This window comes from Narcine bancroftii, chromosome 5 (genome assembly GCF_036971445.1).
Source record: "Narcine bancroftii isolate sNarBan1 chromosome 5, sNarBan1.hap1, whole genome shotgun sequence".
Lineage (NCBI taxonomy): Eukaryota > Metazoa > Chordata > Chondrichthyes > Torpediniformes > Narcinidae > Narcine > Narcine bancroftii.
The window spans coordinates 194446044-194471498 of record NC_091473.1 but is presented as its reverse complement, the minus strand read 5'-3'; the positions used below and the strand labels follow the sequence as shown (position 1 = coordinate 194471498).

General features: G+C 46.6%; 2 protein-coding genes across 13 annotated transcripts in view; one reads left to right on the top strand and one right to left on the bottom strand.

The window, feature by feature from the left end:
• ash1l (ash1 (absent, small, or homeotic)-like (Drosophila)) overlaps positions 1-5505 on the bottom strand; it is a 371451-nt gene extending 365946 nt beyond the window's left edge. For 5 of the 10 annotated variants that reach the window (XM_069940546.1, XM_069940545.1, XM_069940551.1 and 2 more), the window contains exons 1-2: positions 4800-5148; positions 2812-2918 (exon numbers count right to left, since the gene is read on the bottom strand). The gene's annotated coding sequence lies outside the window, so the exon portion shown is untranslated. Of the gene's footprint in view, positions 1-2811; positions 2919-4799; positions 5150-5279 lie in introns of those variants that run through there. The other 5 variants (XM_069940556.1, XM_069940555.1, XM_069940548.1 and 2 more) reach the window with 4 other exon arrangements.
• dap3 (death associated protein 3) overlaps positions 5290-25455 on the top strand; it is a 34518-nt gene continuing 14352 nt past the window's right edge. The window contains exons 1-6 of one of the 3 annotated variants that reach the window (XM_069940573.1): positions 5290-5388; positions 10525-10571; positions 16794-16913; positions 19910-20011; positions 23073-23181; positions 24934-25026. In XM_069940573.1, coding sequence (XP_069796674.1) covers positions 10527-10571; positions 16794-16913; positions 19910-20011; positions 23073-23181; positions 24934-25026 — 469 coding nt within the window. In that variant the 5' untranslated portion in view covers positions 5290-5388; positions 10525-10526. Of the gene's footprint in view, positions 5389-5731; positions 5916-6036; positions 6125-10524; positions 10572-16793; positions 16914-19909; positions 20012-23072; positions 23182-24933; positions 25027-25455 lie in introns of those variants that run through there. The other 2 variants (XM_069940574.1, XM_069940576.1) reach the window with 2 other exon arrangements.

Below are 25455 nucleotides of genomic sequence, written 5' to 3'. Positions count from 1 at the left end.
AACATCAAGTCACCTTTATTTTTCGTTCATACCATGAAATAAAGACGAGATATAGTCCTGCAGACACTAAGACATGAGGACTCAATGGACCCGGTAGGGTTGTTCCCTGAGCAGACTGTACAGGTCATCTGCGGAATGCTTCAATACGAGGGCTCAAACAGGCACCAGGAGGCAGAGAGAGCTACCCTCCAGTCAGATCCTTCCTATAAAACCATAGCATCACCCACCATGCGCATTGTATTCGAGATAGCTGCAGTGGAGACAATCGCCCACCTCTTTGTTGATTCACAGAGTGTGTGGCGTAAGATGCAAGGGGTCCTTGTCATGGTTCATCCCCAGAGGACTTTCTGATCTACACGCTGTTCCTGGGGACGAACACAGAGTCAGACAACCAGAACTGCTGGAGACCAACTTGGTGAAAGGTGCCTGTTGGTCTTTCAGCACACGGAGATGTCAGTCCACGAATGCTGCCGACATCTCAGAATGCTGAAAGACCAACAGGCTGCAGGAGTACACGCTGAGGAAAGCACAGAGGCTTGGTGCAGCCAACATAAGGACCTATTCTCGAGTCCTATTAACAGGCATTGATGGGATGAGACCAAGGGGAAGGCTCTCCAATAACGGGGGAGGCGAAGAAGTGTCAAAGCATCACAGGGATGGTAACAGGGTATTAAGAAGTCAAATGTAACAATGTACTTTGATGGGAATGCAGAGATATGATTGGCACGATGGGTGGAAAAAAACTTTGAACGATTTTCTTTTCTCTAAATAATTTATTGTGAATGAAGTCTATTTTTGGAAAAAAATCATGGCCTTCAATCTCAAACAACTCAAAATAGAGAAATGCAGGCAAACTATTACAGTTATCACAATTCAAAAGGAGTGGTTGTAAAGCCTCCAGTCATGAAAATTAAGTCGACTCAAGTTCACAAACAGCAACCTACCAACAAAACTTAAAAGATTATCCAGCTGATAATCAGTTTGATCAACATTGATTGGATTGATATTTTTCTGTGCCCTATGGTTTATGAAATATTAAGTTTCAAGTATAAAAAAAAGACAACTATGACATGTTCAATTTTTTTAATTAAAAAAGTAAACTATGCTAATTTAAGGACTGAAACTTTTGAATCACTCTCTCATCAAGACATATCATGTTTTGCACAGACTACACACAGTTATTTGTCCTCCATGTCACTCCCAAATGGTACAATACTATTTTAAATAAAAACAGTTAAGGGTAGATAATTTCAACTTCACGGATACATTCATTGCTGGCAAAATACAAATACTTGTAATCTGACCTAACGGCCTTTCAGCACATGGACGCGGCAGGTGATATGCCCTGTAAACTATTCTCACGAAGATCAGTTGAGATTAAAAAGGTTGCAGTGAGCAGAATTTCACAGTGAACTATTCCAGGAAGAGGCGAGTCTTCACTCACATGCACATGGCTGACTACTACCTGTGCCATTGCCCTTCAAACTCAGAAGCTTGCAAGCCTATTCTAGGGGGCAGTTAAGAACAAGGTTGGTCTCATAGAAGCAGCTAAGTGAAGTAACAAGGAAAATTTCCTTTCTAGAAAAAAAGAACTGGATTTACACAACAATGCAGTAGCTCGTGATTACCACAGGATCGTTACTGTGAATGAAGAGTCCCATTCCCTACTCTTCCCCTAATGCTCTACAAATTATGAAGTGGAATCCAATTCAGTTTTGAAAGTAATGATTAATCCAATTTCCAGGCAATTAATTCTACAACTACTCTCCATAGGTGCTCAGTCGTAGGTAAGGGATTACTGAAGGTTGTATGTGGGGGGGGGGGGTGAGTTGAGAACCATTGGTGTATGGCATCCTCTCCTTTTTGCCCTCATGTCTATATATTTGTGTTCACTGGTTGTCAAACCACATTCCAATGAAAACAACTTGCTTTCATTTACAATATCAGAATCAGTTACAATTTTGTGTACGCCTCTCAAACTTCCTTCCTCTAAAAGAAGAAAAAACAGCTTCTTCACTCTGTCCCTGAAATCTCTGGCACCATTTTAGTTAATCTTTATTCTCTCTAGAAGCCTTTGCATCCTTCATCAAGTGTGGAGTCCAGAACTGAACACAATAGTTCCAGTTTTAGCCTGCCAGTATTTTGCTCAGGTTGAAATAAGTGACTTTTTTTTTGCTCTGCTTCCATCTATAAACCCCTGGATCCCAAGTTCTTTGCTAGCAACTCTCAACATACCCTTTCATTTTGAAGCATACCCAAATCTTGGCATTTAGTCAATGTTTTCTTTCTTTATCATTTCTACCGAAGTGCATCACTTCACACTTGTGTATTAAATTCTGTCTGCCACCTGGCTATCTCTTCAACCAGCTGCATCTTGCTGAAGTTCATGATGATTGGCTTCACTGTTTATCACCACTTCCGAGCTTGGCATTGTGATCAAATTTGGAGATTTTAACTCCCGTGCACAAAGTCATTAATATATTTTAAAAATAGGGTCATCAGCACTGACTGCAAGGATACATGGTTCATTATCTGCCAACCTTAAAAAAATCATTTACTACTACCGCCTTTCAGTCCAGGAAATACTCATCTTCTTAAACAACGTTATACAGTAGATTTTGCCTTCAAACTTAAAATTGTTTATGACCATTTAACTTTCTGGGACTCGATGTCACAAACCAGCCCTTTTGTGCTGCCTTCAGCAAATGCCTTATGAAAATCCTCGCAGACAACATCAGAAGCAGTCCCTTAATCAACCTCCCTCTTGAACGTCATGTGCAACAGAATTTTATTCCAAATTAATTTTCTTACTTGAATTTAAAATTCTCCATCTGTTGTGGTGGGATTCAAACTCGTGTCCAGGCCCATGGATATTAGTCCAGTAACAACCATTTAGTACTGTAGAAATTCAATAGGTGCTGAAAACACAAACCAGAACCATTTTATCATTTAATTACCATAACCTCAAAGAGGTACTCAATTTTTAATCAGTCTACAACGATACATCCCATGTCAACTTCTCAGCAAGACTGGTGTTTAAGTCTTACCATAAGTGGCATGTTGAAGCAATTAAATCAAATGGAAACATTTAACTGCAAAAAAAAGCCTCTATCCCAAATATAGTTGCATATCCAAACATGCTTCCCAATCATTCACAACATCACTTACATTTTTTCCAGATACTGATATTTGCAATATCATATTGGGAAGTAATATAAAAGTACTAACATTGGTTTTACTGAACTGCCTGTACATCCAAGCATTTTAAACACTTCACTGCAAGTGAGTGCACGCTGTCTACAGTGTAAATGTGAGATTCCAGACCATTTCTGAGAAGCATCAGGGGTACTTGGGGTCAACTGTTTCACACTGTTGTACATGATGGCCTCATAACAAGAACAAAAAAAAAGTTTCAACAAAGACCATTCACTTTCAGTAAAGTGGGTCTTCTGTTTCCAGTAAGTGTACCTGAAAAAAATCAGGCTTCTTGAGCTGCAATTAAGGTTGAGGCAGCAGCCAGCAGAATGAGAAAGTTTCTACCAACAACAGTTTTGCATCCTTTTGAAGGGTTAGTAAAAGCGATACTTCACTTGCACCAAACAACATCAAAACATCTGACTTCAAAATGTAATCTTAAAACAAGATACAATGAAACCACATCACTAGAAAAGCCCCTAGCCATTTTGCTTTCTTCTACATTAAAGTTCAGGTTAACTACCACAAATCACTTTCTTGACTGCAGATCCAAGTCCAATCACACTCCAAAAATTCGCTTTCAAATTTAACGTTCGCTGAATATGTCATGGTCCTGCTTGATTCCTAACGTGACTAACACTATTTGGAAAATCAAAAAAGTTCTTTCAGTTATAAAAAAACATTAACGTAACAGCAAAACTAAAAATACAAAAGTCTGCAGGTGCTGTAGTTGAAGTAAAAACACAATGCTGTGAAACTCAGCAGGTACTTTATAGAGCAACGTTTCAGACTTGAGACCTTTGATACGGTATGATACCTTGATGAAGGACTCAAGCCAGAAATATTGATTATTTATCTTTGTTATATAAAGTACAGTTTGGCCAGTTGAGTTTCTCCAGTGATGTGCTTTTACAGCAAAACTAAGTTGTCTAACCCAGGAAGGAACAACAAATCGACGTTTGGAGGAAGAAGATCCGTATCATAATGCTGATCAATCCTGTCAAAGGATTCAACCAAAAGCCAACAAACCTGGGACAGAAGTAAAAGTTGTGCTAAATCAAGGTCAGAATGGTGAGAAAATTGACTGCACGCCAAAGACTGATCCAAAACATAGAAGAAAATGAATCCACATGGGGGGGGGATTGTGTAGAAAGGAGAAAAGATTGCAAGTGGGAAGTCTGCAGACACCGTGGTTGAAAGTAAAGGCACAACAGCAGGTCAACATAACCAACGTTTCAATCTTGAACCCTTTCATCAAGGCAAGCTTGTAAGAATAGGACTTTTTTTTTAAGTACAAACTACACGTCAGGGGTTGATGGGAAGCAAACAGCCATTTCAATTCGCTGGAAACCAAAAGAAAAAGTCATAAAGGTGCAAGGATGGGATGGGATGGAATGGGGGGGGGAAACACGCATTAATTCTTCAACCCAACCCCCAAACACGGGCGATCTATTTAAAGAGAGAGATCCGTCCAAATAAAAAGGGCCACCTTTAAACCCCCTCTGACTGGCAGATTTGAGACATTTAACAGCGGCCGCCTCCACCACCACCACCCAGATCGCTGACACAAGGCACCATTCCCCCCCCCCCCCCACCACGCTTACCTGCTCCTCAAACGGGCTTCCTCTCACACATGGCACCGGGGGGAGGGGGGAACCCAATAGAGAGAGAGAGAGAGAGAGAGAGCGCCCAATTGTTTCTTCCCCCCCACCTCTTGCTTCAGGGACACATTTCTGGGGCTGTTTTGAACCACTTTCCACACAAGCGCGCGCCCGGCGGCTGCTTTGCGGGTGAGGGGGGGTGGGGGTGTGTTCCGTGAGCTATCTCGCCCCCCCCCCTCCTCCTTTCCTCCTCCTCCTCCTCTGACTATTCCTGCGGAGATGACACCAGCCGCTCCAAGTGCGCCATGGAGAGATAAACACAAAATGGCCGCCGCGCCGTCCCGACACGGAGGGCGCTGCAGCCGCCGGACCCCGACCCCAACCCCCGCTCCAAAACCCATCGGGGGCCCCGGGTCGGGCGCCTCACCCGAAAAAAAACCCCGGCCCCTGCTCGCCGCCAAAAAATAAAATAATTTAAAACACCTCCTTGTCTTGCCCGGCGCCTTACCCACAACCCCTTGCGCCGCCGAGCCGTCCTTCCCCACGGACGTCGCCTCTCCTCATTCCTTTTGCTGCCAGAGAAGATTCTGCGGTGGGTTTACAACTAGAATAGAGGAGGGAGGGGAGGGGGAGAAGAGAAAGAATCGCGCGTTAATTTATTCCCAAGGTCGTGATCTGTGGCCCAGAATGCACTGCGCGCGGAGAGAGGGGCGACAAAGTGAAGAAGGCACTCAACCCCCTTTTTAAAAAAAAACAAGAAAAAAAAGGACAGATCCTCCAAACATTCCCCATCTGGACTATTCTCCATCAGTGGCGGAATGTTTGTGGGCCGAAGAATCGGGGTTTAATGTCAGGGATGGTGACAGTTACCCATCAGACCCCGCGGTGGGGGGGGGGGAAGGGTTTATTTGATCGGAATAGAAACCCCTTTTGACTCCTCGCACGACCGCTGGGGAAACTGGGGTGGGGTGGGGGAGGCGAGAGCAAGGAGTCTCGCCCCACCAGGGTCGGGCAGCGAGCCTTGGCAACCGGCCTCCTCGCTATAGCAACGGGGAGAGAAGCCCGGTGGAAGATGTTCCTTTACTGACAACAGGGGGCGACCCGCGTCTTTAATATTAGGTAAAGCTGTCTCTGCATTAGAGAGAGAGAGGGGAGGGGGGGGAAGGCGGGGAGGGTGTCGCCATCTGTGGTATGAACTTTAGGGGGAATGATTCGCGGGGGGGTGGTTGTGGCGACCTCTTGACCTTTACCGGAAGTGTTCCGAGCGCAAACAAGATGGCGGCGCCCAGTCAACGGGGCGCGTGAGCTGTGGAGAATCGCCCTGATCGGTAAGGAAGAGCCAGAGGGGAGGGGGAGCGAGTACCGCTTTGGACTCCCGTGTCCAGGGGCTTCCAACGCGCGCGCTGGTTTTGGACTCATCCTCCGGCTGGTTCCTGATGGTCTCCGTGGGCCCAGTCCGAGGTTTTCAGGGACTTCCAACGCTCCGTGTCCTGGCTTTCTAGGGCTGGTTTTGTAACCAACCTGTATGGACCCAATCGAGAAGTGTTTATGGTTAAAATGGCTGGAGAACGAAGGGTTAATGTGGGAGGGAGGTAATGTGGACGAAGGGTTCGTGTCGGGGGGTGTGGACGAAGGGTTCGTGTCGGGGGGTGTGGACGAAGGGTTCGTGTCGGGGGGTGTGGACGAAGGGTTCGTGTCGGGGGGTGTGGACGAAGGGTTCGTGTCGGGGGGTGTGGACGAAGGGTTCGTGTCGGGGGGTGTGGACGAAGGGTTCGTGTCGGGGGGTGTGGACGAAGGGTTCGTGTCGGGGGGTGTGGACGAAGGGTTCGTGTCGGGGGGTGTGGACGAAGGGTTCGTGTCGGGGGGTGTGGACGAAGGGTTCGTGTCGGGGGGTGTGGACGAAGGGTTCGTGTCGGGGGGTGTGGACGAAGGGTTCGTGTCGGGGGGTGTGGACGAAGGGTTCGTGTCGGGGGGTGTGGACGAAGGGTTCGTGTCGGGGGGTGTGGACGAAGGGTTCGTGTCGGGGGGTGTGGACGAAGGGTTCGTGTCGGGGGGGTGTGGACGAAGGGTTCGTGTCGGGGGGGTGTGGACGAAGGGTTCGTGTCGGGGGGGTGTGGACGAAGGGTTCGTGTCGGGGGGGTGTGGACGAAGGGTTCGTGTCGGGGGGGTGTGGACGAAGGGTTCGTGTCGGGGGGGTGTGGACGAAGGGTTCGTGTCGGGGGGGTGTGGACGAAGGGTTCGTGTCGGGGGGGTGTGGACGAAGGGTTCGTGTCGGGGGGGTGTGGACGAAGGGTTCGTGTCGGGGGGGTGTGGACGAAGGGTTCGTGTCGGGGGGGTGTGGACGAAGGGTTCGTGTCGGGGGGGTGTGGACGAAGGGTTCGTGTCGGGGGGGTGTGGACGAAGGGTTCGTGTCGGGGGGGTGTGGACGAAGGGTTCGTGTCGGGGGGGTGTGGACGAAGGGTTCGTGTCGGGGGGGTGTGGACGAAGGGTTCGTGTCGGGGGGGTGTGGACGAAGGGTTCGTGTCGGGGGGTGTGGACGAAGGGTTCGTGTCGGGGGGTGTGGACGAAGGGTTCATCTCGGGGGGGTGGGGTTGAAAGGTTCGTGTCGGGGGGGGTGTGGACGAAGGGTTCATGTCGGGGGGGGGTGTGGACGAAGGGTTCATGTCGGGGGGGGGGTGTGGACGAAGGGTTCATGTCGTGGGTTGTGGTAGGGTTCAGATTCATTACAGTTAACGACAAGAAGCTGGAGGGACTCAACAGGTCCGGCAATATCCTTGGGTAGAATGAAATATGAAAGTCTGCAGATGCTGTGATTGTAGTCAAAACACAGATGCTGGAGGGCCTCAGCTGCTCTCACAGCGTCCATAGGTACTGTCGTTTTAGATCTGAGTCATCAAGGTTTGAGTATGAATTACTAGTGTTTTAATTAAAGGCTGAAGGAAGAATGGGAGGGAGAAGAGTACAGTCCAACAGGCAAAAGGTTTTAATTGGATATGATAAGAGAAAAGTTGAGATTTCTAGCTCTAAAAGGGGAGAAAGAAAAAGACAGGGCTTGAGGAATCAGTAAATGGAGATGGAGGGGAAAGGGAATAGAGTGAAAGGAGACTTTCCCCTTTCATTCTTTCCCCTTTCTATTCTCAACCTTTAATTCAGAAGCCTGTGTTTTTCACTCGTACCTTGAAGAAGGGATCAGGCCTGAAGCAAAAGTAATCTGATGTCAATCCCTTTATCATAAAAGGGGGAAACAGGTTCCAGTACAATAACTCAACCCCTATCATTATATCTTGGCACATGTGACAATCCACTTGAATGGTTAAAGCAATTGCTTGAGAAAAGTAACCTGAAAACTCAACTCCTAAAGATGTAATGATCCATATTTTATGTGAGCTGGCCATGGAGATGATGGGTCATAAACCTTCCAAATTCTGGAATGGTTCTGGTATATTGAAGGATAGCAAATGTGACCACAATTTAAGAAAAGAGAGAGTGAGATAACTGGAAACTACTGACCTTTATTTGGAAACTGGTACATGCTGGAATTGATGATAAGTGTATCAAAAAAAATGTTATGCAATTGAGCAGAATGAACAGGTTGATGAGGAAAATCATGTAAGAGAAACCTATTGAAATTCTCTGAGGTTTTATCTCAGAGACAGAATTTATTGTCACGAACATGTCATGAAATTTGTTGTTTTGCAGCAGTGCAGCAGATGAAAATATTGCAACATGTTAATTTAAAAATAAATTGGTGCATCTGATGACCGGGGGTGAAGTTATTGTGCTATCGGGTCCTCATCTTCAGGCTCTTGTTCTTCCTTCCCCATGGTAGCAGTGAGAAGATGGAATGGCCTGGATGGTGGGGCTCCTTGAGGATAGAGGCTGCTTTCTTAAGATGCCGTCTCTTGTAGATGTCCTCCATGGAGTGAGTGAGGACTGGTGCCCGTGATGTTGCTGGCCAAGTTGACAACTATGTAGGCTTTTTCTGTTCTGTGCATTGACACCTCTATACCAGACAGTGATGCAACCTGTCAGAATATTCTCCATGATATACCTGTAGAAATCTAGATTTTGTGCAATCTCGTGTAGTAGTTTTCAACCTTTTTCCCCCCTCACATAGTACATTAAGTCATGCCTAGGCCATCGGTACTCTGTGATCAGTAAGGGGTTGCTTAAGGTGGGATGTGGGTGGGAAGAAAAAGTTTGAACCCCACTGTTTTAATCATTCCTCATTGATTCGTTATGTGCACAATTTCAGAACTCCAAAGGAAATGGGCCAACGACCATTTTTCTCCAGCCAAATATCAATTGGGTCTCGAGCAGCGATTCTCAACCTTCCCTTCCCACCTTAAGCCATCCTTTACTGATCACAGAGCCCCGATGGCCGAGGGATGACTATATGAGTGGGAAGAGAAAGGTTGGGATCCACTGGACTAGTGGAAAATTTGGGAACCAGTGGGTGGAATATAATTGTATTTTGAGAAGACTTTCTCATAGGAGGATAGTGAAAGAATGGGCATGGAATTGATGATATGAAAGGAAGGAAAAGACCAAGGAAGTTTGACGTGTCGTCCCTGCCCCTCAGCAACTTCTTCAGGTGCCCTGTTCCACAGCAGCAAAAACAACACTGGAGAAACTAAACTGGTCAAAGAGTGGACTTTATACAGCAAAGATGACCAGCGTCAAGGCATCCTACTTTGATGAAGGGCTCAAGGCTGAAACGTTGATCATCTTTGCTGTATAAAGTCCACTCTGGCCAGTTGACCTGCAGACTTTCATGTTTTACTGCTGTCGGCCTCAGACTTACTGGATGCATCACAGCATGGTGCGGAGCTGCTTTGTTCAAGATCAGAAGAAATTATGGAAGGTGGTGAAGGCAGCACAGAACAAACTCTTCCTTTCCCTCTCCATGGACTCCATCTATGTCTTCCAGTGTCCAGGAAAGAAAGAAGGTGTACAGAAAGATCCACCACAACCTGAACACATCCTTTCATCCTCCCATCAAGGACAAGGTTTCAGAGGCTGAAAATGTGCTCAAACAGGCTTAATGACAGTTTCTTGCCCACGGCGGTGGGGTTGCTGAATGAACCCCACAATAGTACCCTCATCTGGCCCTGCTTGGTTTTAACTCCTCTTCCTCTGGTGTTTCATACACAAAATGCGAGAGAAACTCAACTGATCACACAGCGATCCCTACTCATTGGTTATCCAGAATCAAGAACCTGTGGAAAAATTAATGGATAATAAGTAGGTTTAAACAAAAATTTGTTTAAAATTGACACCCACCCAGCACAGGGGTTCTCAACCTTTTCCCCCCACTCTCATACCACCACCTTAAGAAATCCCTAACTAACCGCAGATTACTTAAGGTGGTAGGTGAGAAATAAAAACCCCTGTGCTCGTGGCTAGTGCGCCAATCCACATAACCGGAAAATTTGCATCTACTGATTCCCATGGGGGCCGGATTCCAGAGGGTTTTAGTGTACATCTTTGTTTTCTAAGTATGCTGTGTGACCTACTGAGTTTCTCCGGCACTTTTGTGTATTAAACTACAATTGCAGCATCCACAGACTTGTCTAACTTCATTATCAGTGCAACCCTGTAAACTGCTCGTTACACAGCTGTATGCTGGAGATATCCTGTGGGTTTGTTCACAGAAGATCCCTTCTCCCTGTATTGGGAGTTTTGTGGCAAGTGTTTTTAAAAAGTTGCTGACTTCCTTTCTCCTCAGGGATGCTGGTGAGGAGCGTGCCTGTGGTTGCCAGACTCTGCCAGCTGGTGAGTGTCATGAAGCCACCTGTTGTCCCAGTGTTTTTCTCCCATCTCCTTGTCTGTATGTGTGTCACGTCTGGTTGTGTGTCTGCGCGTTTTGCACTGAGGACCAGAGAACGCTGTTTCGTCAGATTATAGCCCACCTCACTGACAAAAGGCAAAGGAGGAAAAACCCAACACCCAACCCCAACCAACCAATTTTCCCCTGCAGCCGCTGCAACCGTGTCTGCCTGTCCCGCATCGGACTTGTCAGCCACAAACGAGCCTGCAGCTGACGTGGACTTTTACCCCCTCCATAAATCTTCGTCCGCGAAGCCAAGCCAAAGAAGAAGAAGCTGTATAATCAGATGGCAATGAACTTTTAAAAAAAATAATGTATTTTTGATTTAAATTCACATATACAATGCAATCTCTTCCAATACCAGTATAACATCCAGAGTCTGTTTTTTTTTTAATCCTCCCCCCACCCCCCCTTTGCCCCGATGCAACTAAGAATAAAGTCCTACAGATACGAAAAACCCAAATACCAGTGGGGTCAATGACCCCCTACAGAAACCTAGGAGAAAGAAAAAAAAATCCAAGAGATGACCATGAACTTTTAAAATATTTATTTGTTTCCATACGTGCATTAATACCTTTTGCTTTCCACTCACTAAGTAATCCCTAGGCCATCGATGCTCTGTAATGAGTAAGGGATTGCTTAAGGTGGGATGTGGATGGAAATAAAAAGTTTGAAACCCACTGTTTTAATCGTCCCTCATGGTTTCAGAACTCCAAAGGAAATGGACCAATGACAGTTTTTCTCCAAAATATTTCAGTAACAACTGGGTCTCGAGCAGTGATTCTCAACCTTCCCTACCCACCCACCATCCACTTTACTAATCACAGAGCCCCAGTGGCCTAGGGATGACTTAAAGTGGGGTGTGAGTGGAAAGATAAAGGCTGAGAACCACTGGGTTAAGATCTAGATACAGAAAATATCCCTCATACATCTCAAATTAGTAATACATAGTATAGACCCTTCCCCCAAGTAATAATAATAGCCCTAAAGAAAAAGATGCAAGAAACACAATCAAATTTTGCCTTTACAATATTAAACATTCCAAGGAGTTAATGAGGTTCTTGAAGTTTAGGAAATAGTTTTCATAATGTAATACATACAATATGTAAATATGGGTATCAAATTTTCAAGAAAATGTGTTTATTTCTTAAATTATATGTAATATTCTCAAGAGGTTATGCCACTATGGATTTCAGCGTGCCATCTGTCCATTCCCGATTTCCATGTCACTGCTCTACATTTTCTTGCAACTGCTGAAGCAATTTTCACAAATTCCATTTAAAACATTAAGTTTCAATTTTGGCCTTGACCCAGATATATTTTTCTTTGGCTTGGCTTCGCGGACGAAGATTTATGGAGGGGGTAAAAGTCCACGTCAGCTGCAGGCTCGTTTGTGGCTGACAAGTCCGATGCGGGACAGGCAGACACGGTTGCAGGGGAAAATTGGTTGGTTGGCGTTGAGTGTTGGGTTTTTACTCCTTTGTCTTTTGTCAGTGAGGTGGGCTCTGCGGTCTTCTTCAAAGGAGGTTGCTGCCCGCCGAACTGTGAGGCGCCAAGATGCACGGTTTGAGGCGATATCAGCCCACTGGCGGTGGTCAATGTGGCAGGCACCAAGAGATTTCTTTAGGCAGTCCTTGTACCTTTTCTTTGGTGCCATATAACACGATCTTGGGAAGGCGATGGTCCTCCATTCTGGAGACGTGACCCACCCAGTGCAGCTAATAAGAAAAGCATTGGATTGGAGACAATTTAACTTCTAATGACCCATTCTTCAACTGCTCCTAATTCTGTCCAAAAATGACAATGAACTTGTTACAGATTCCTGTTCTACCCATTGGCAACCCAAACATCTGATACGATCAGGAAACCTTCAGTACCCCACGTCCCTCGGAAGCCTTTCTTGCCCTCAGCAGCCTTTCCAATCCCAGTTTCAATGCCTGGTTCTGTTGGGGTCAAATGCAATACAGAGATGTGCTGGACAAACTCTGCAGGTTGTGCAGCATCCATAGAAAGTAAAGGGTAATCTGATGAAGGGCCCAGGTCTGAAACGTTGGTTGCCCTTCACTCCCTATCGATGCTGCGTGACCTGCTGAGGTCCTCCAGTAGATAGTGTTCCAGATTCCAGTCTCTCATGTGTCCCCAGCTTATTAACACTCCTGTTTGTGTTGTACAATTGCAATACTGTATTTAAAGGGCATTTGCATCGATTCTTGGAAAGAAGCAGAAGAATACAGGACTCAAGTTGGCATATGGGACAAGCAGACACAAACATCATGTTCACAGGAATAGACTCTGCAGTGGTGACCATGGAGCATTTAAAAACTCAGCTGGTTCACCCGTGTCCTTCAGCGAAGTAAGTCTACTGTCCTTATCCGCGTCCCTGTCTTGTGTGACTCCAGACCTACTGGTGTGGCTGACTCCAAACTACACTTTGGTTCTGAGCAGCAAGGGATGGGCAATAAATGCTGGCATTCTCTGTACAGTTTGTGTCCCAAGAATGAGGCCTTAAACAGCCTGTTAAAGGAGCCAACAGTTTATTTTAAAATCCTGCCACTGCAGGGTCTGGCGCAAGATGGCAGCACCTATTCTGACAGTGTCCTCAAGGGGTTGCAGACTCCAGGGAAGCAGAGGACTGGTGCAGGGTTCCAGAAAACGAGGAGAGCACCCACCCCTGTTTGAGAAGGAGAAACAGAAGAGGTGAGCTACGGGATGGTGACCATGACAGTGGACCTGTGAGGGGCTCTGTGGCTGAAGAACAAGCAGGTGGCAGGCAAGGAACCCATACAAACTACTGGTGATGGGTCAAGGGTATTGCACCAGGCTGTGGACTGCTGGAGACTGGCTTGAGACAGGCTGAAGAGGTACCAGCTATTGGAACCAGGATGCTCAGGGCAAGAAGGGCTCCCGAGACTCCTCGGGCGCTGAAAGCTTCCTGATTGTATCAGAGGTTTGGATTTGAAACTTGGTTGCAGATGGTTTGGACTCAACTGAGGCTGAGGGAGTGCTGGAGTTGACACTTGGAGACTCTCTTTTGCTTCTCTTTCTAAGGGGAACAGGGCAATTTCTGCTGATAGTGAATCTAGACTAAATCTAATTTTGTGTAATATTACTTTTGTTTAATAATTACATGATAATAAAAGCATCCTGAATGTTGAGTCAATAAAAACGATTGAAGGTTCTCTGGTGTACTCACAGAGAAAGTTGTGCCCTGCAATGCTAAACTTTGCTGCCGCCTGGTGGGCTCACGAGCATTGTGCAGAATCAGAATTTATTGTCACGAACTTCGTGATTTTGCAACAGCATCACAGGTCCAAATATTACCAAAAGTTTTATTTTAAAATCAGAAGCCAAAATTTCAGAGATGTTTCAGATGTGGGACTGAGACAGAAACTTTTCTACATGCCATGTGGTGATGCGAGAAAGAGAGGTCACTTTTGCAAGGAATTGCAGAAAAATTAATCAGGATAACCTTCATTGGCGACCCGGAGCTCTATCTATTAGGGAATTTCATGGAAATTAGCCAAATATCAAATCTCATTTATAAAAATACCACTGGCGGTAGCAAAAATATGTATCGCGATCACTTGGAAGTCTGTCTCCCTCTACTTACAGCACGTTGGACTGTGGAAATGACTATGGGGGGGGAAAAAAATCACATACAACTTAAAGAATAAATATGACACTTTTATAAAGGTCTGGCAGCTATACCTGGACCACAAAGGAACAAAAAGGTATAAAATTAACTATTATATGTATAAAAACGTAGTTTCCAACAGACTCGCCAAGGCAAATAGCGCCTATGGAAGACTACACAAAAGAGTCTGGAAAAACAACCAACTGAAAAATCTCACAAAGATAAGCGTATACAGAGCCGTTGTCATACCCACACTCCTGTTCGGCTCCGAATCATAGGTCCTCTACCGGCATCACCTACGGCTCCTAGAACGCTTCCACCAGCGTTGTCTCCGCTCCATCCTCAACATTCATTGGAGCGCTTTCATCCCTAACGTCGAAGTACTCGAGATGGCAGAGGCCGACAGCATCGAATCCACGCTGCTGAAGATCCAGCTGCGCTGCGTGGGTCACGTCTCCAGAATGGAGGACCATCGCCTTCCCAAGATCGTGTTATATGGCAAGCTCTCCACTGGCCACCGTGACAGAGGTGCACCAAAGAAGAGGTACAAGGACTGCCTAAAGAAATCTCTTGGTGCCTGCCACATTGACCACCGCCAGTGGGCTGATATCGCCTCAAACCGTGCATCTTGGTGCCTCACAGTTCGGCGGGCAGTTTCCTCCTTTGAAGAAGACCGCAGAGCCCACCTCACTGACAAAAGACAAAGGAGGAAAAACCCAACACCCAACCCCAACCAACCAATTTTCCCCTGCAACTGCTGCAACCGTGTCTGCCTGTCCCGCATCGGACTTGTCAGCCACAAATGAGCCTGCAGCTGACGTGGACATTTACCCCCTCCATAAATCTTCGTCCGCGAAGCCAAGCCAAAGAAGACTCTATATACTTAAAATATATGTAAGCTTTGACGGTGAACGGATCTGTGTGTATGGAAGGGAGGGAGGGACTTGTTTGTTGTGTTTGTGAGGAAAAAGTTTAATATATTGTATATTTAAAATGTTACTATATATAATTTTTGGAAAAAACAAAATAAAATATTCAAAAAAGGTTATTTTGTTTTAAATTAGTGCATAATAAGAGAAAGTGAGGTAGTGTCTGTTGTGCATTGTCAATTCAGAAATCTGATGGAGGGGAAGAAGCTGCTTCCATACCGTTGGGTGCTCATCTTCAGCCTCCTGCACCTCCTTCCTGATGGTAGCAGTGAGAAGAAGGCATGGTCTGGGTGGTGGGGTCCTTGAGGATAGAGGCTGCGCTTGTGACACTGCCTCTTGTAGATGTCCTCGATGGGGTAAAGACTGGCGCCTGTGATGGCGCTGGCTGAGAACACAACTCTCTGTACCATTCTCCTGTCCTATGCAATGGGACCTCCATTCAAGAACACATCTGTTTAAGTTATTGGACAATGCAAGAGTTGTTCCAGTACTTTGGTGTGTTTCTTAATGTTGATTGTTGACTGATCATATTGTGCATCTAATGCTGACTTGAACTGTATTCCTTTTTGTCTGGTGGTATGGAGGTGCCAATGCACAAGACAGGAAAAGTGTTCTGACATTTGGTTCCCTTGAGCCAGCAGCCCACCGCCTGTGTGGTCCTTCAGCCCCTGAGCCCCCTTGCTGGTCCGCTGCCATGGTCACCGTCCTGTTGGGTCATTTCTTCTCCTCAACAGAGGATGTTTCTTTCCCTCCCCACCCCTGTTTCTGGTGCCCTGCAACAGTCCATGCACTTCCAGAGTCTGCAACCTCTTGTGGTCCACTGCTAATTACAGGTGCTGCCAACTTGGGCACAGACCTCAATGGTTGCAGGGTGTTTTAAAAAAAATACAAGCAACACTTTCTGCTCCTTGAACAAATCAAAGCATTCGTGAAGGAACTCAGCAAGTCAAAGATTATGAGTAGAAATGGTCAGATGAGGTTTTGGGATGGGAACCTATATTGAGGCAAGAGTGAGATATCACAAATATGAAGGAGAAAAGCCAAAATCAGTCGGTGGATTGGACTAATTTTTTTTGTTTAAATATAGACATAGAGCACAGTAACAGGCCATTTCAGCCCACAAGTCCATACTGCCCAATTTACACCCCATTAACCTACACCCCCCCCCCCCCCCCCCGGTACATTTTGAATGATGGGAGGAAACTGAAACCCATGCAGACACAGGGAGAACATACAAACTCTTTACGGACAGCGTGGGATTCGAACCCAGGTCCAGTCCCAGTCACTGGCGCTGTAAAGACATTGCGCTTACCGCTTTGCTAACTGTGTTGCCCAAAAGTGTGATGGCGGCAGGACTAAAGATGGAAGAGGTGGAGGGATGGGTCAAGGGAGCGATCTCAAGCCCGTGGTTGCTGAAGCCCATTTTAATTTCAGAATTGAAGCCTCCTGTCTGCCTTGCTAGAATTCAAATTCTTGTTTCTGAGTATGCACTCCAGAAGTCTGCCAGATTGTCCAAGAGTTTGGCTATTACGCTACCATACCTCCTGTCTCTCATACAGGCAGGAAACCAGATACTAACCTGTTTTGTCTCCCTCGAACCCCAGGCGAACCATGGCCGTGCCTTCCATCTCAGCCCTGGGGTGCAGGAGGCCTGCACTGCAGCACAGACAGAGGCAGAAACCAGGAGACCCCTGCCTGTTTTCAGGACCAATCAAACAGAACCTGTAAGTGTTTTCCCCCTAATCCCTCCTACACATACGCACACACCTGGCTCCATCTGACTTTAACCCCACCCTCTTATACCGGCGATATCCCATCTCCACCTTGGTAAAGGGGTTGACCCGAAGCGTCAAGATTCGTTGCCTCACCCCTCCACAGAAGATGCTTGACCTGCTGAGTTCCTCGAGTCAATTGTTCGAAGTTCCTTTTATTGTCACATAATAATACACAAAAATGTAATCTACATGATCTATGTCAACCTCTGTCTGCTGTAAGGCAAACAGAGTCACCGTGTATATTATTCCTTACAATAAGAGAGATTCCCTCCAGAGTCACTGAGTGTCTGGATTCGCCTCCAGTGCTCCCGTAGCCTCTGCAGGCACATGTCAGCATCCCGAGCTCCAGGTCCAAACCTCCGATACGATCAGGAAAAATTCAGTGCCCGAGGCCCTTCAGGATCCATTCTTGTTTTGCCTTGCTTGATTGCCCCTGTTTGCCTGCTACATACAGCGCTGTTGGCACAGGATGGTGAAAAGCAGCCCTGGCTCCTGCAGGTTGGGTGGATTCTGTGACCTCTGCCCTGGGATGCTCCCAGCCCTCTGGTTTGAATGGCATTTGCAGAGCCACTCTGGCAGTGCCTGACCTGAACCAGGGAAGTGAACTGAAACCACCTTTTGTGGGGGGGGGCTTTGGGCCAGAATATCTTGACGACATGTCCCATTTCTTGTGGCATTACTCCAGGTTATAGTGGAACATAGAACAATGCCTCTTAGGGTCACCTGCCTGATGGCCCACGATCTACAGTGCCCTACATAATATTTGGGAGAAAGACACATCTTTTCCTTTATTTGCCCCTGTGCTCCACAGTTTTAAATTTGTAATCAATTCACATGTCATTAAAGTGCACATTCCAGATTCACTCAAACTTGGGCAGATGAGATGTTTCTAAATACCTCAGAATTCATTTTGTGACTGCCACCAGCAGTTACATCATCAATGAAGATTGGTGTGCCAGTTCCTGTGGCAGCCATGCGTGCCCAGGCCATAACACCCCCACCACCACGTTTCACAGGCGAGGCGATTGCTATGGATCTTGGTCTGTTCCTTTACGCTTCCACACTTTGCTCTCGCCATCACTCTGATACAGGTTAATCTTGGTCTTGTCCATCTCCAAGACCTTATATCCAGAATTTTCTAGGCTCTTTTAAATACTTCCTAGGGCAAACTAATTTGGCCATCCTTGCAGTGTTATCTCTATTTCTGTTTATGAAGTCTTCTGCAGACAGTCATCATTGACATATCCACACCTGCTTCCTGAAGAGTGTTTCTGGTCTGTCAGACAGGCTTTTGGGGATTTTTCTTCATTATAAGGAGAATTCTTCTGTCATCAGCAGTGGAGGTGAGGTCTTCCTTGGAATACTAGGCCCTTAGCGATTACTGAGCTCACCAGGACCCTCTTCTTAATGATGTTCCAAACTGTTGATTTTGGTCATCCCAAGGTTTAGACGATCTCTTACTGTTTTATTCTGGTTTTTCAGCCTCATAAATGGCTTCTTTTTGGGACTCTGGTCCTCATGTTGAGAAATTGGCAGCTACAGACTCCAAAGGTGATCAAACACTTAGAGCAAACCTAGCACCAATGAAGCAATTCACATACCTGAGAACTTGCAAACACATGTGAAACCAAATGTCCCAAACATTATGGTGGCCTGAAATGAGGGGGCTATGGATAAAAAGGGCTGTAATTTCCACATGTTCAAACCAAAATGTGTACAAATAACTGTGAATTAAAATCTGGAATGTGCACTTTAAGGGCATGTGAATTGCTTGATTACAAATTTAAAACTGTGGAGCACGGGCAAATAAAGGAAAAAAAGTGTCTTTGTCACAAATGTTATGGAGAGCACTGCATGTCTATCTGGAAGTCTCTTAAACTCCACAATAGTATCTGCTTCCACCACTATTCCTGGCAGCCCGTTCCAGGCACCCACCACTCTCTGTGTAAAATGAAACAAATACCCCTCGCATCTCCTTTTAAACTTTTGCCCCTCATCTTAAATGCATGTCTGCTAGCGTTTGGCCATTGTACCTGGGGGAAGATTCTGCCTGTCCACTCTATCAAAGGGTCTCATGACTTTATAACCTCCCAGCAAAAACAACCCAAATTTGTTTAGCTCCTCTCCGTTAACACATATCCTCTAATTCAGGCAATGTCCTGTACCCTTTCCAATGCCTCTGTATCCTTCCAAAATGGGATAACCAGAAATGCACTCAGTGCACCAAGTGTGGCCTCAGTTTTGGATGGCTATAATGCTATTAGAACTATCGAACATTACAGCCTTCAGCCCTGTGCCGAACTATTATTCTGCCTAATCCCACAGCTCTGCACCCATTCTATAATCCCACCATACCCTCCCCATCCATGTACCTGTCCAAATTTTCCTTCAGTGTTAAAATTGAGCCTGCATTTAATGTTCCCCCTAAACATTTCCCCTTTCACCTTTAACCCATATCCTCTGGTTTGTATTTCACCTAACCTCAGTGGAAAAAGCTTTCCTACATTTACTCTGTATACCCCTCATATTATGTATCAGAATTAATTATCAGATATCCCCTCATTCTTCTACATGCCAGGGAATAAAGTCCCTACATGTTTAACTTTCTCTCTTTAACTTGGCTCCTCAAGTCCCGGTGATGTCCTAGTCAACCTTCTCTGTCCCATTTCCCTCCTTCACCAAGGTTACACCTGGAGCATGTTTTTCCCCTTCAATCTAGCTGTGCAAGGTATCACAGGCTCAGCTTCGCTGGGACACGACCATGGTTTGGCGGAAGTTCGTTTCCCCTCCGTTGCCCTTGTGGACACAGCGCTCTGCCACAGTGGGGTTGGGATTGTCCTGCCTCGTCCAGGAACTGCCAACCATCGTTGGAAGCAGTTCTGCTGAATACGGTTTATCGTCAGGGGTATGTGAGTGATCAGAGTTGGGTCTCTTGCCTTGCACAGGGCCTGCACACAGAGCAACACCTGGGGCTGCATTACAGCCTCTCTCCCGAGGACCTGAAGACCACATTCCCTCAGGGCTTCACTCGCCGCTATCAGCAGCAGGTAGGTGGGCTCCCCTTCCCTCGCTGCTCCCAGCTCCTCCCTCCCTTGCTTCCCATCAAAGATCAGAATTTTTTAACATGAATATGTCACAAAATGCTTTGCTGTGCAGCAGCATCTCAGTGTAAACATTTATATAAACCACCTTAAAAAGTAAATAAAATAGTACAAGAAAAGGTTAAAGTAAGGTTGTGTCATTCAGGAATATGATGGCGGAGGGGAAGAAGCTGTCCTGGTGCCGCTGGGTGCTTGTCTCTTGTAGCTTTTGCCCCAATGGTAGCAGAGTGAAGTTGATGTCATTTCTGCAAAATTGCTCAGCAAAGGGAGGTGTAAGATGCTCCTTCTGTCTGATACCCTACAGGACACCCCTGGGAAGATGTGGAACCTGTTTAGCCTCCCAATCTGGGTCACGTGAAGCCATGGGTTGCAGGTGGTGGATGGTTTTTACAAGCATATTCTACAAATTGGAATTTATGGTTGTGAAACTAAAAGCGCTGAGCCGATGAATCTGCTGATCAATGGCCAGGGTTACCCGTCCAGTGTGGACACTGCAACTGAAGAAGGCAACGGGAAACCCCTTCAGTATTTTTCCCTCTTGTTTAATCATGACCTCCACCTCAACCACAGTCTCAGCTCAAAGAAGGAGCCTTCACCGAAGGAGAACAGGGGAGACAAAAACTACAATTCAGAGGGTCAGAGATTGTGACGGATGGAGAGACATGGTCACCCAATCTGAGCAGCAAGGCACCTGAATGAGCAGAGTGAAGAGGGCACGGTGGGGATCCTTAAGGATAGAGGCTGCAGAAGTCCAAAAATCCAGATGCCGGAAATTCAGACCATTCGACAATACAGTCTTTTTGAAAACTCAAACATTTCAAATTTAGCAGGCTTTTGGGTACATGCGTGTGTAAGGCCCACAGATACACAGCGGCAACCATATATAGCATATGTATTTACAAACCAATAATAATGATCCTAAAGTAGATAAACTTCACGGTGTGAAGTAAAAGAACACATTAAAATTGAGTGACAAACTTGAAATAATTAAGCAAGTAGAATGTGGTGTGAGCAACACTGCTCTAATGGAAACGTATGACATCTGAAACAGTGCAGCTTTATTCCTCCTTGAATTTGAATTTTAAAAGTACTGCCCGAGAATCCAGAAAATCTGGACTGACCCAATCCCTGAGCAGACTAGAATTGCGGACCTCTAATGTATAATGCATTGGTGTGGCCGCATTGTGTGCAGTTTTGGTCAGTTAACTTCAGGGAGGATATCGATAAGACTGAAAGAGCGCAGAGAAGATTTACTAGGATGTTGCTCAGACTTGAAGAATTGAGTTTACTGGGAAAGTTAAACAGGTTAGGACTTTATTCCCTGGAATGTAGAAGAATAAGGGGAGATTTGATCGAGGTGTACGAAATTATAAGGGGGACAGACAGAGTAAATGTAGGTCGGCTTTTCCCACTGAGGGTGGGTGAGATACAAACTAGAGGACATGGATTAAGGATGCAAAAGGGGGAAAGTTTAGTGGGAACTTCTTCAAATACAGAATGGTGGGTGTGTGGAATGAGCTGCCAGCTGAAGTGGTGAATGCAGGGTTTTTTAACATTTAAGAAAAATTTGGACGGGTACATGGATGGGTGCTGGTCAGTGGGACTAGGCAGAATAATAGTTCTGCACAGACTCCTGACCCCTTGTCTCCACTCTCCTATTTTAATGCACTGAGCAGGATGCCGGACATTTATTGCCCTCCACCTGACATTGGCGGCTCACGCTGGCGAGGAAAAAGCCGCTGCCTCCCTGTTCTGGAGGCCCTGGTTCGATCCCAACCTCGGCAACTTCTCCCCATGACCCCTTTAGGTTTCACTGGGCAGCAGCCAATTAACCCACAGAGCCTCATGTCTCCTTCCACATCCAAAAGGCATGAGGGTCTGTGGATTAATCGGCTGCTGCAGATTGCCCCGTTGTGTGGGAGAGGGGTAGAATTTTGGGTGGCGGGGAAGTTGATCAGAATGTGGAAAGATGTAAGTGGGTCATAAAACACATTGCTGGATCTCGGTAGGTCAGGCAGCATCTGTGGGTGGAGATGGAGAATTGAAACATTGGCCAGCCTCCCATCCCCACAGGTGCTGCTCAACCTGCTAGGTACCTATAGTTTTTTTTTTGCCCCAGATTCCAGCAGCTACAGCTTCTCATGTCTCTCCATAAACTTCCCTCAAATCCCCTCGCTTCAAGTTCATCCCACCAGATTCAGTAACTCCTCCACCAGCAGACTTCTAAACAGCAGACTAATTTAAGGACTCTCACTTTGCACATTATTTATTCAATACATTGGCACTTCCTTCTTGTTTAACATTTTTCTATACGTATCTAGAGTATAGTTACCAATAAGTAGGAATTCTGCTTAACCCACAGGAAAAAGAATCTCAGGGTTGTATGGAATGTCGTGTATATACTCTGACAATAAATCTGAACTTGAACAATAAACAAATAACATCTGCTTGCTTTCCAAATTTCTTGCCTCTCCTATATACAAGCTGTTTGCGAACCACGTACCAAAACATCAGATCCCACTTCAAGATTCCTTTTTCCAGAACACATAATATTGCACAAAATTGCCTTCTGCCTGCCATAAGGCAGACAAAGATTTGGCATTAGTGTTACTCGGCGTCCCTCACAGCACGAGAGAGAGAGAGAGAGAAGAGAGTCTCTTCAGAAATACTGAGTGGCCGTGCATTCTCCTGCACTATTATTCTGCCGAGTCCCACTGACCAGCACCCATCCATGTACCTGTCCAAATTTTTCTTAAATGTTAAAATACCCTGCATTCACCACTTCAGCTGGCAGCTCATTCCACACACCCACCATTCTGTATTTGAAGAAGTTCCCACTAAACTTTCCCCCTTTTGCATCCTTAATCCACGTCCTCTTGTTGATCCATCGGCAACCCGAGCTCCAGATTTAACCCTCCGATTACAATCAGCAATCTTTCATAGTTAAGATCTCACTCTGAGTTTTTTTTATAATTAGACATTGTCCTGTGTCGCGTTCCTCTTGCAGGTGAAGACTTTCGGGGAGGCATGCCTCATGGTGCGGAGGCCCGGCCTGGAGTTGGTCAGTTATTTAAAGGCTGCCAATTATTCTCATCCGCCTGTTCGATATGTCATCTGTATCCTTGCTGCTGAGGTTATAAACCCGACGGGGTTGGGAAGTGGGTGCATTCCATCTTCGCACTGGGGCCCACACTATGGGTCTAGGACATTGTAGCGCTGGACATTTTGGCTTCTACAGTTTGGCGTCCACGATTTGGCAGTAACAAGTGGATTTCACCGTGGGGAGAGGGGAGGGCGGAGATGTCACCATGGTGAGAGAGGAGGGCAGAGATGTTATTCTATTATATTTAATTTAAATGATAATAAATGAATAATTTTGTATTCATTATATTTAATTAAATTGTCCATTACCAAATATAAGCTCCAAACCACGAACGCCAAAATATCTGATTCCGTCACGCTAAACCTTGCACAATCATACAAGGGTACACTACAGCACAGGGACAGGCCCTTCAGGCCATCGTGTCTGCATTGGGCATAAAACTCTTCTGCCTACCCTGATCCGTTCCCTGCTGGCTTTTGCATCTATCTAATAGCCAACTTTTGTACCTGCTTTCATTACCTCCCCTGCCATTATCTCCGAGATTTTAAACCAGCTTCAGTACGACACCCAATCGCCACACTGACAAGTCTCTACTCTCCCTCGCCTCGTGTACTACGATATGGAAACCACCCGCAAATTGGAGGAACAGCACTTGGTATTCTGTATCTGACGACTTCTCCAATTTCTGTAGTCCCCTCTCCAAATCTCATCCTAGTCTCCCTTCCTCCAGCACCCCTTCTCTGACAGGTATTTTTGCCCCTCTTCACCCATCACTTCTCAGCTTCTTTCTCTGCTACCTGTATCCACCTATTACCTCTTATCTCTTAAGCCTGTGCTCCTCTTTCCGTCTTCACACGACTCCCACCAAGGTGTCTAGCTGATTTTCATCACTCCAGAAGAGGGGCCTCGGCCAAAAATGTTGTCTGCCTTCTGTGTCGTGTGGACGCTGCGTGACCTGCTGAGTTTCTCCAGCACTTTTGCAGGCTGTGTTGCACTACCCAGCATCTGCAGACAGGCTTGGTTGGTGGGTGTTGGGAGGTGGGCGCATTCCATCCTTACATCACGTCTCATTGAGCCCATCGCCAGTCCCCATTCACGGTGAATGTGGATTCTAATCTCTCCTCACCCCATCCCTGAATGCATGTCCTCTGGTGTATTTTATTTAACCCTAGGGAACAGATTCCAGCTGTCTTCCCTACCTTTGCCTCTCTTAACTGTAAGCCCCCCCCCCAGTCTCCCCTCTGCCTCTGTTCCAGTTATCATGGTGGCTCATGGCCTCTAACCCAGCCTCCAAGTCCTTCCTGCAGTGGGCCAGCCAGAATTGCACAGGCATTACGACCAAACCGGATCTCATGTGGATGCTTCAGGGTTTCTTGACTGGGCCTGGTGATCCCCAATCCCTGCAGTGAGAGAGAGATTGGTGACTGGATTTGATCACCTGTAGCTGTGTAGAAGGATTGGGCTATAGGTCACTCTGGTGATGAGGGAGGGGGGAGCAGCCCTTTGAATGCTGCACTGCAGAGCCTAGATGGCGTTGCCCGGTATAACACCCATCTCAACAGATAAGCTGACTCCCAACAACATAACCTGCTGGACAACATCACTGGAAGGCAATGCAGTTGCCCCATCATAGTTCCCCTGACCCATTGGCCACCTCCAGCAGGTTGCATTTTGTCCGGTCTCCCAGTGTCCACAGTCTCTCTCCGCATGGCCGACTGCTCTGTCCTCTCCCTCTCCTCCCATTCCTTGACATCCCATGCCACAGATGGTCAGAAGGGGTGTGGGAAGACGCTTACCCTGTGCCACACAGTGCAGTACTGTGCCAAACGGAACTGGCTGGTCGTGCATTTGGTGGACGGTGAGTGCGCTGCCTTCCTCGCCAGGGGCTAAGGGTTTCGGGCTGGAGGGGGGTCGAAAATATGGTTTAGCAGACATGTTATGGTGTGTTGTTCAGGGGTATGGGGATCAGTCCTGGGGAGGAAAGAAGGGAAGGGGTTCTGCATTTGCCATGAAGGAAGGAAGGGGTCCACCCTGGGGGGAGAGGAGGGAAGGTAGGGGGTCCACCCTGGGGGGAGAGGAGGGAAGATGTTGGGGGTGGAGGTTAGAGGGTCTGTGTTGAGGAGGGGGAAGGGGATTATTGGGGGAGAGAACATAGGGGGTCTGCATTGGGGGTGAGGGAAGGAAAAGGGTCTATGTTGGGGGTGAGGGAGGCAAAGGGTTCAGTGGGGGGGTAGGTATCAGCTGGAAGGGATGAGGGAGGGGAGGGGATCAGCCCAGGTGGTGGGGG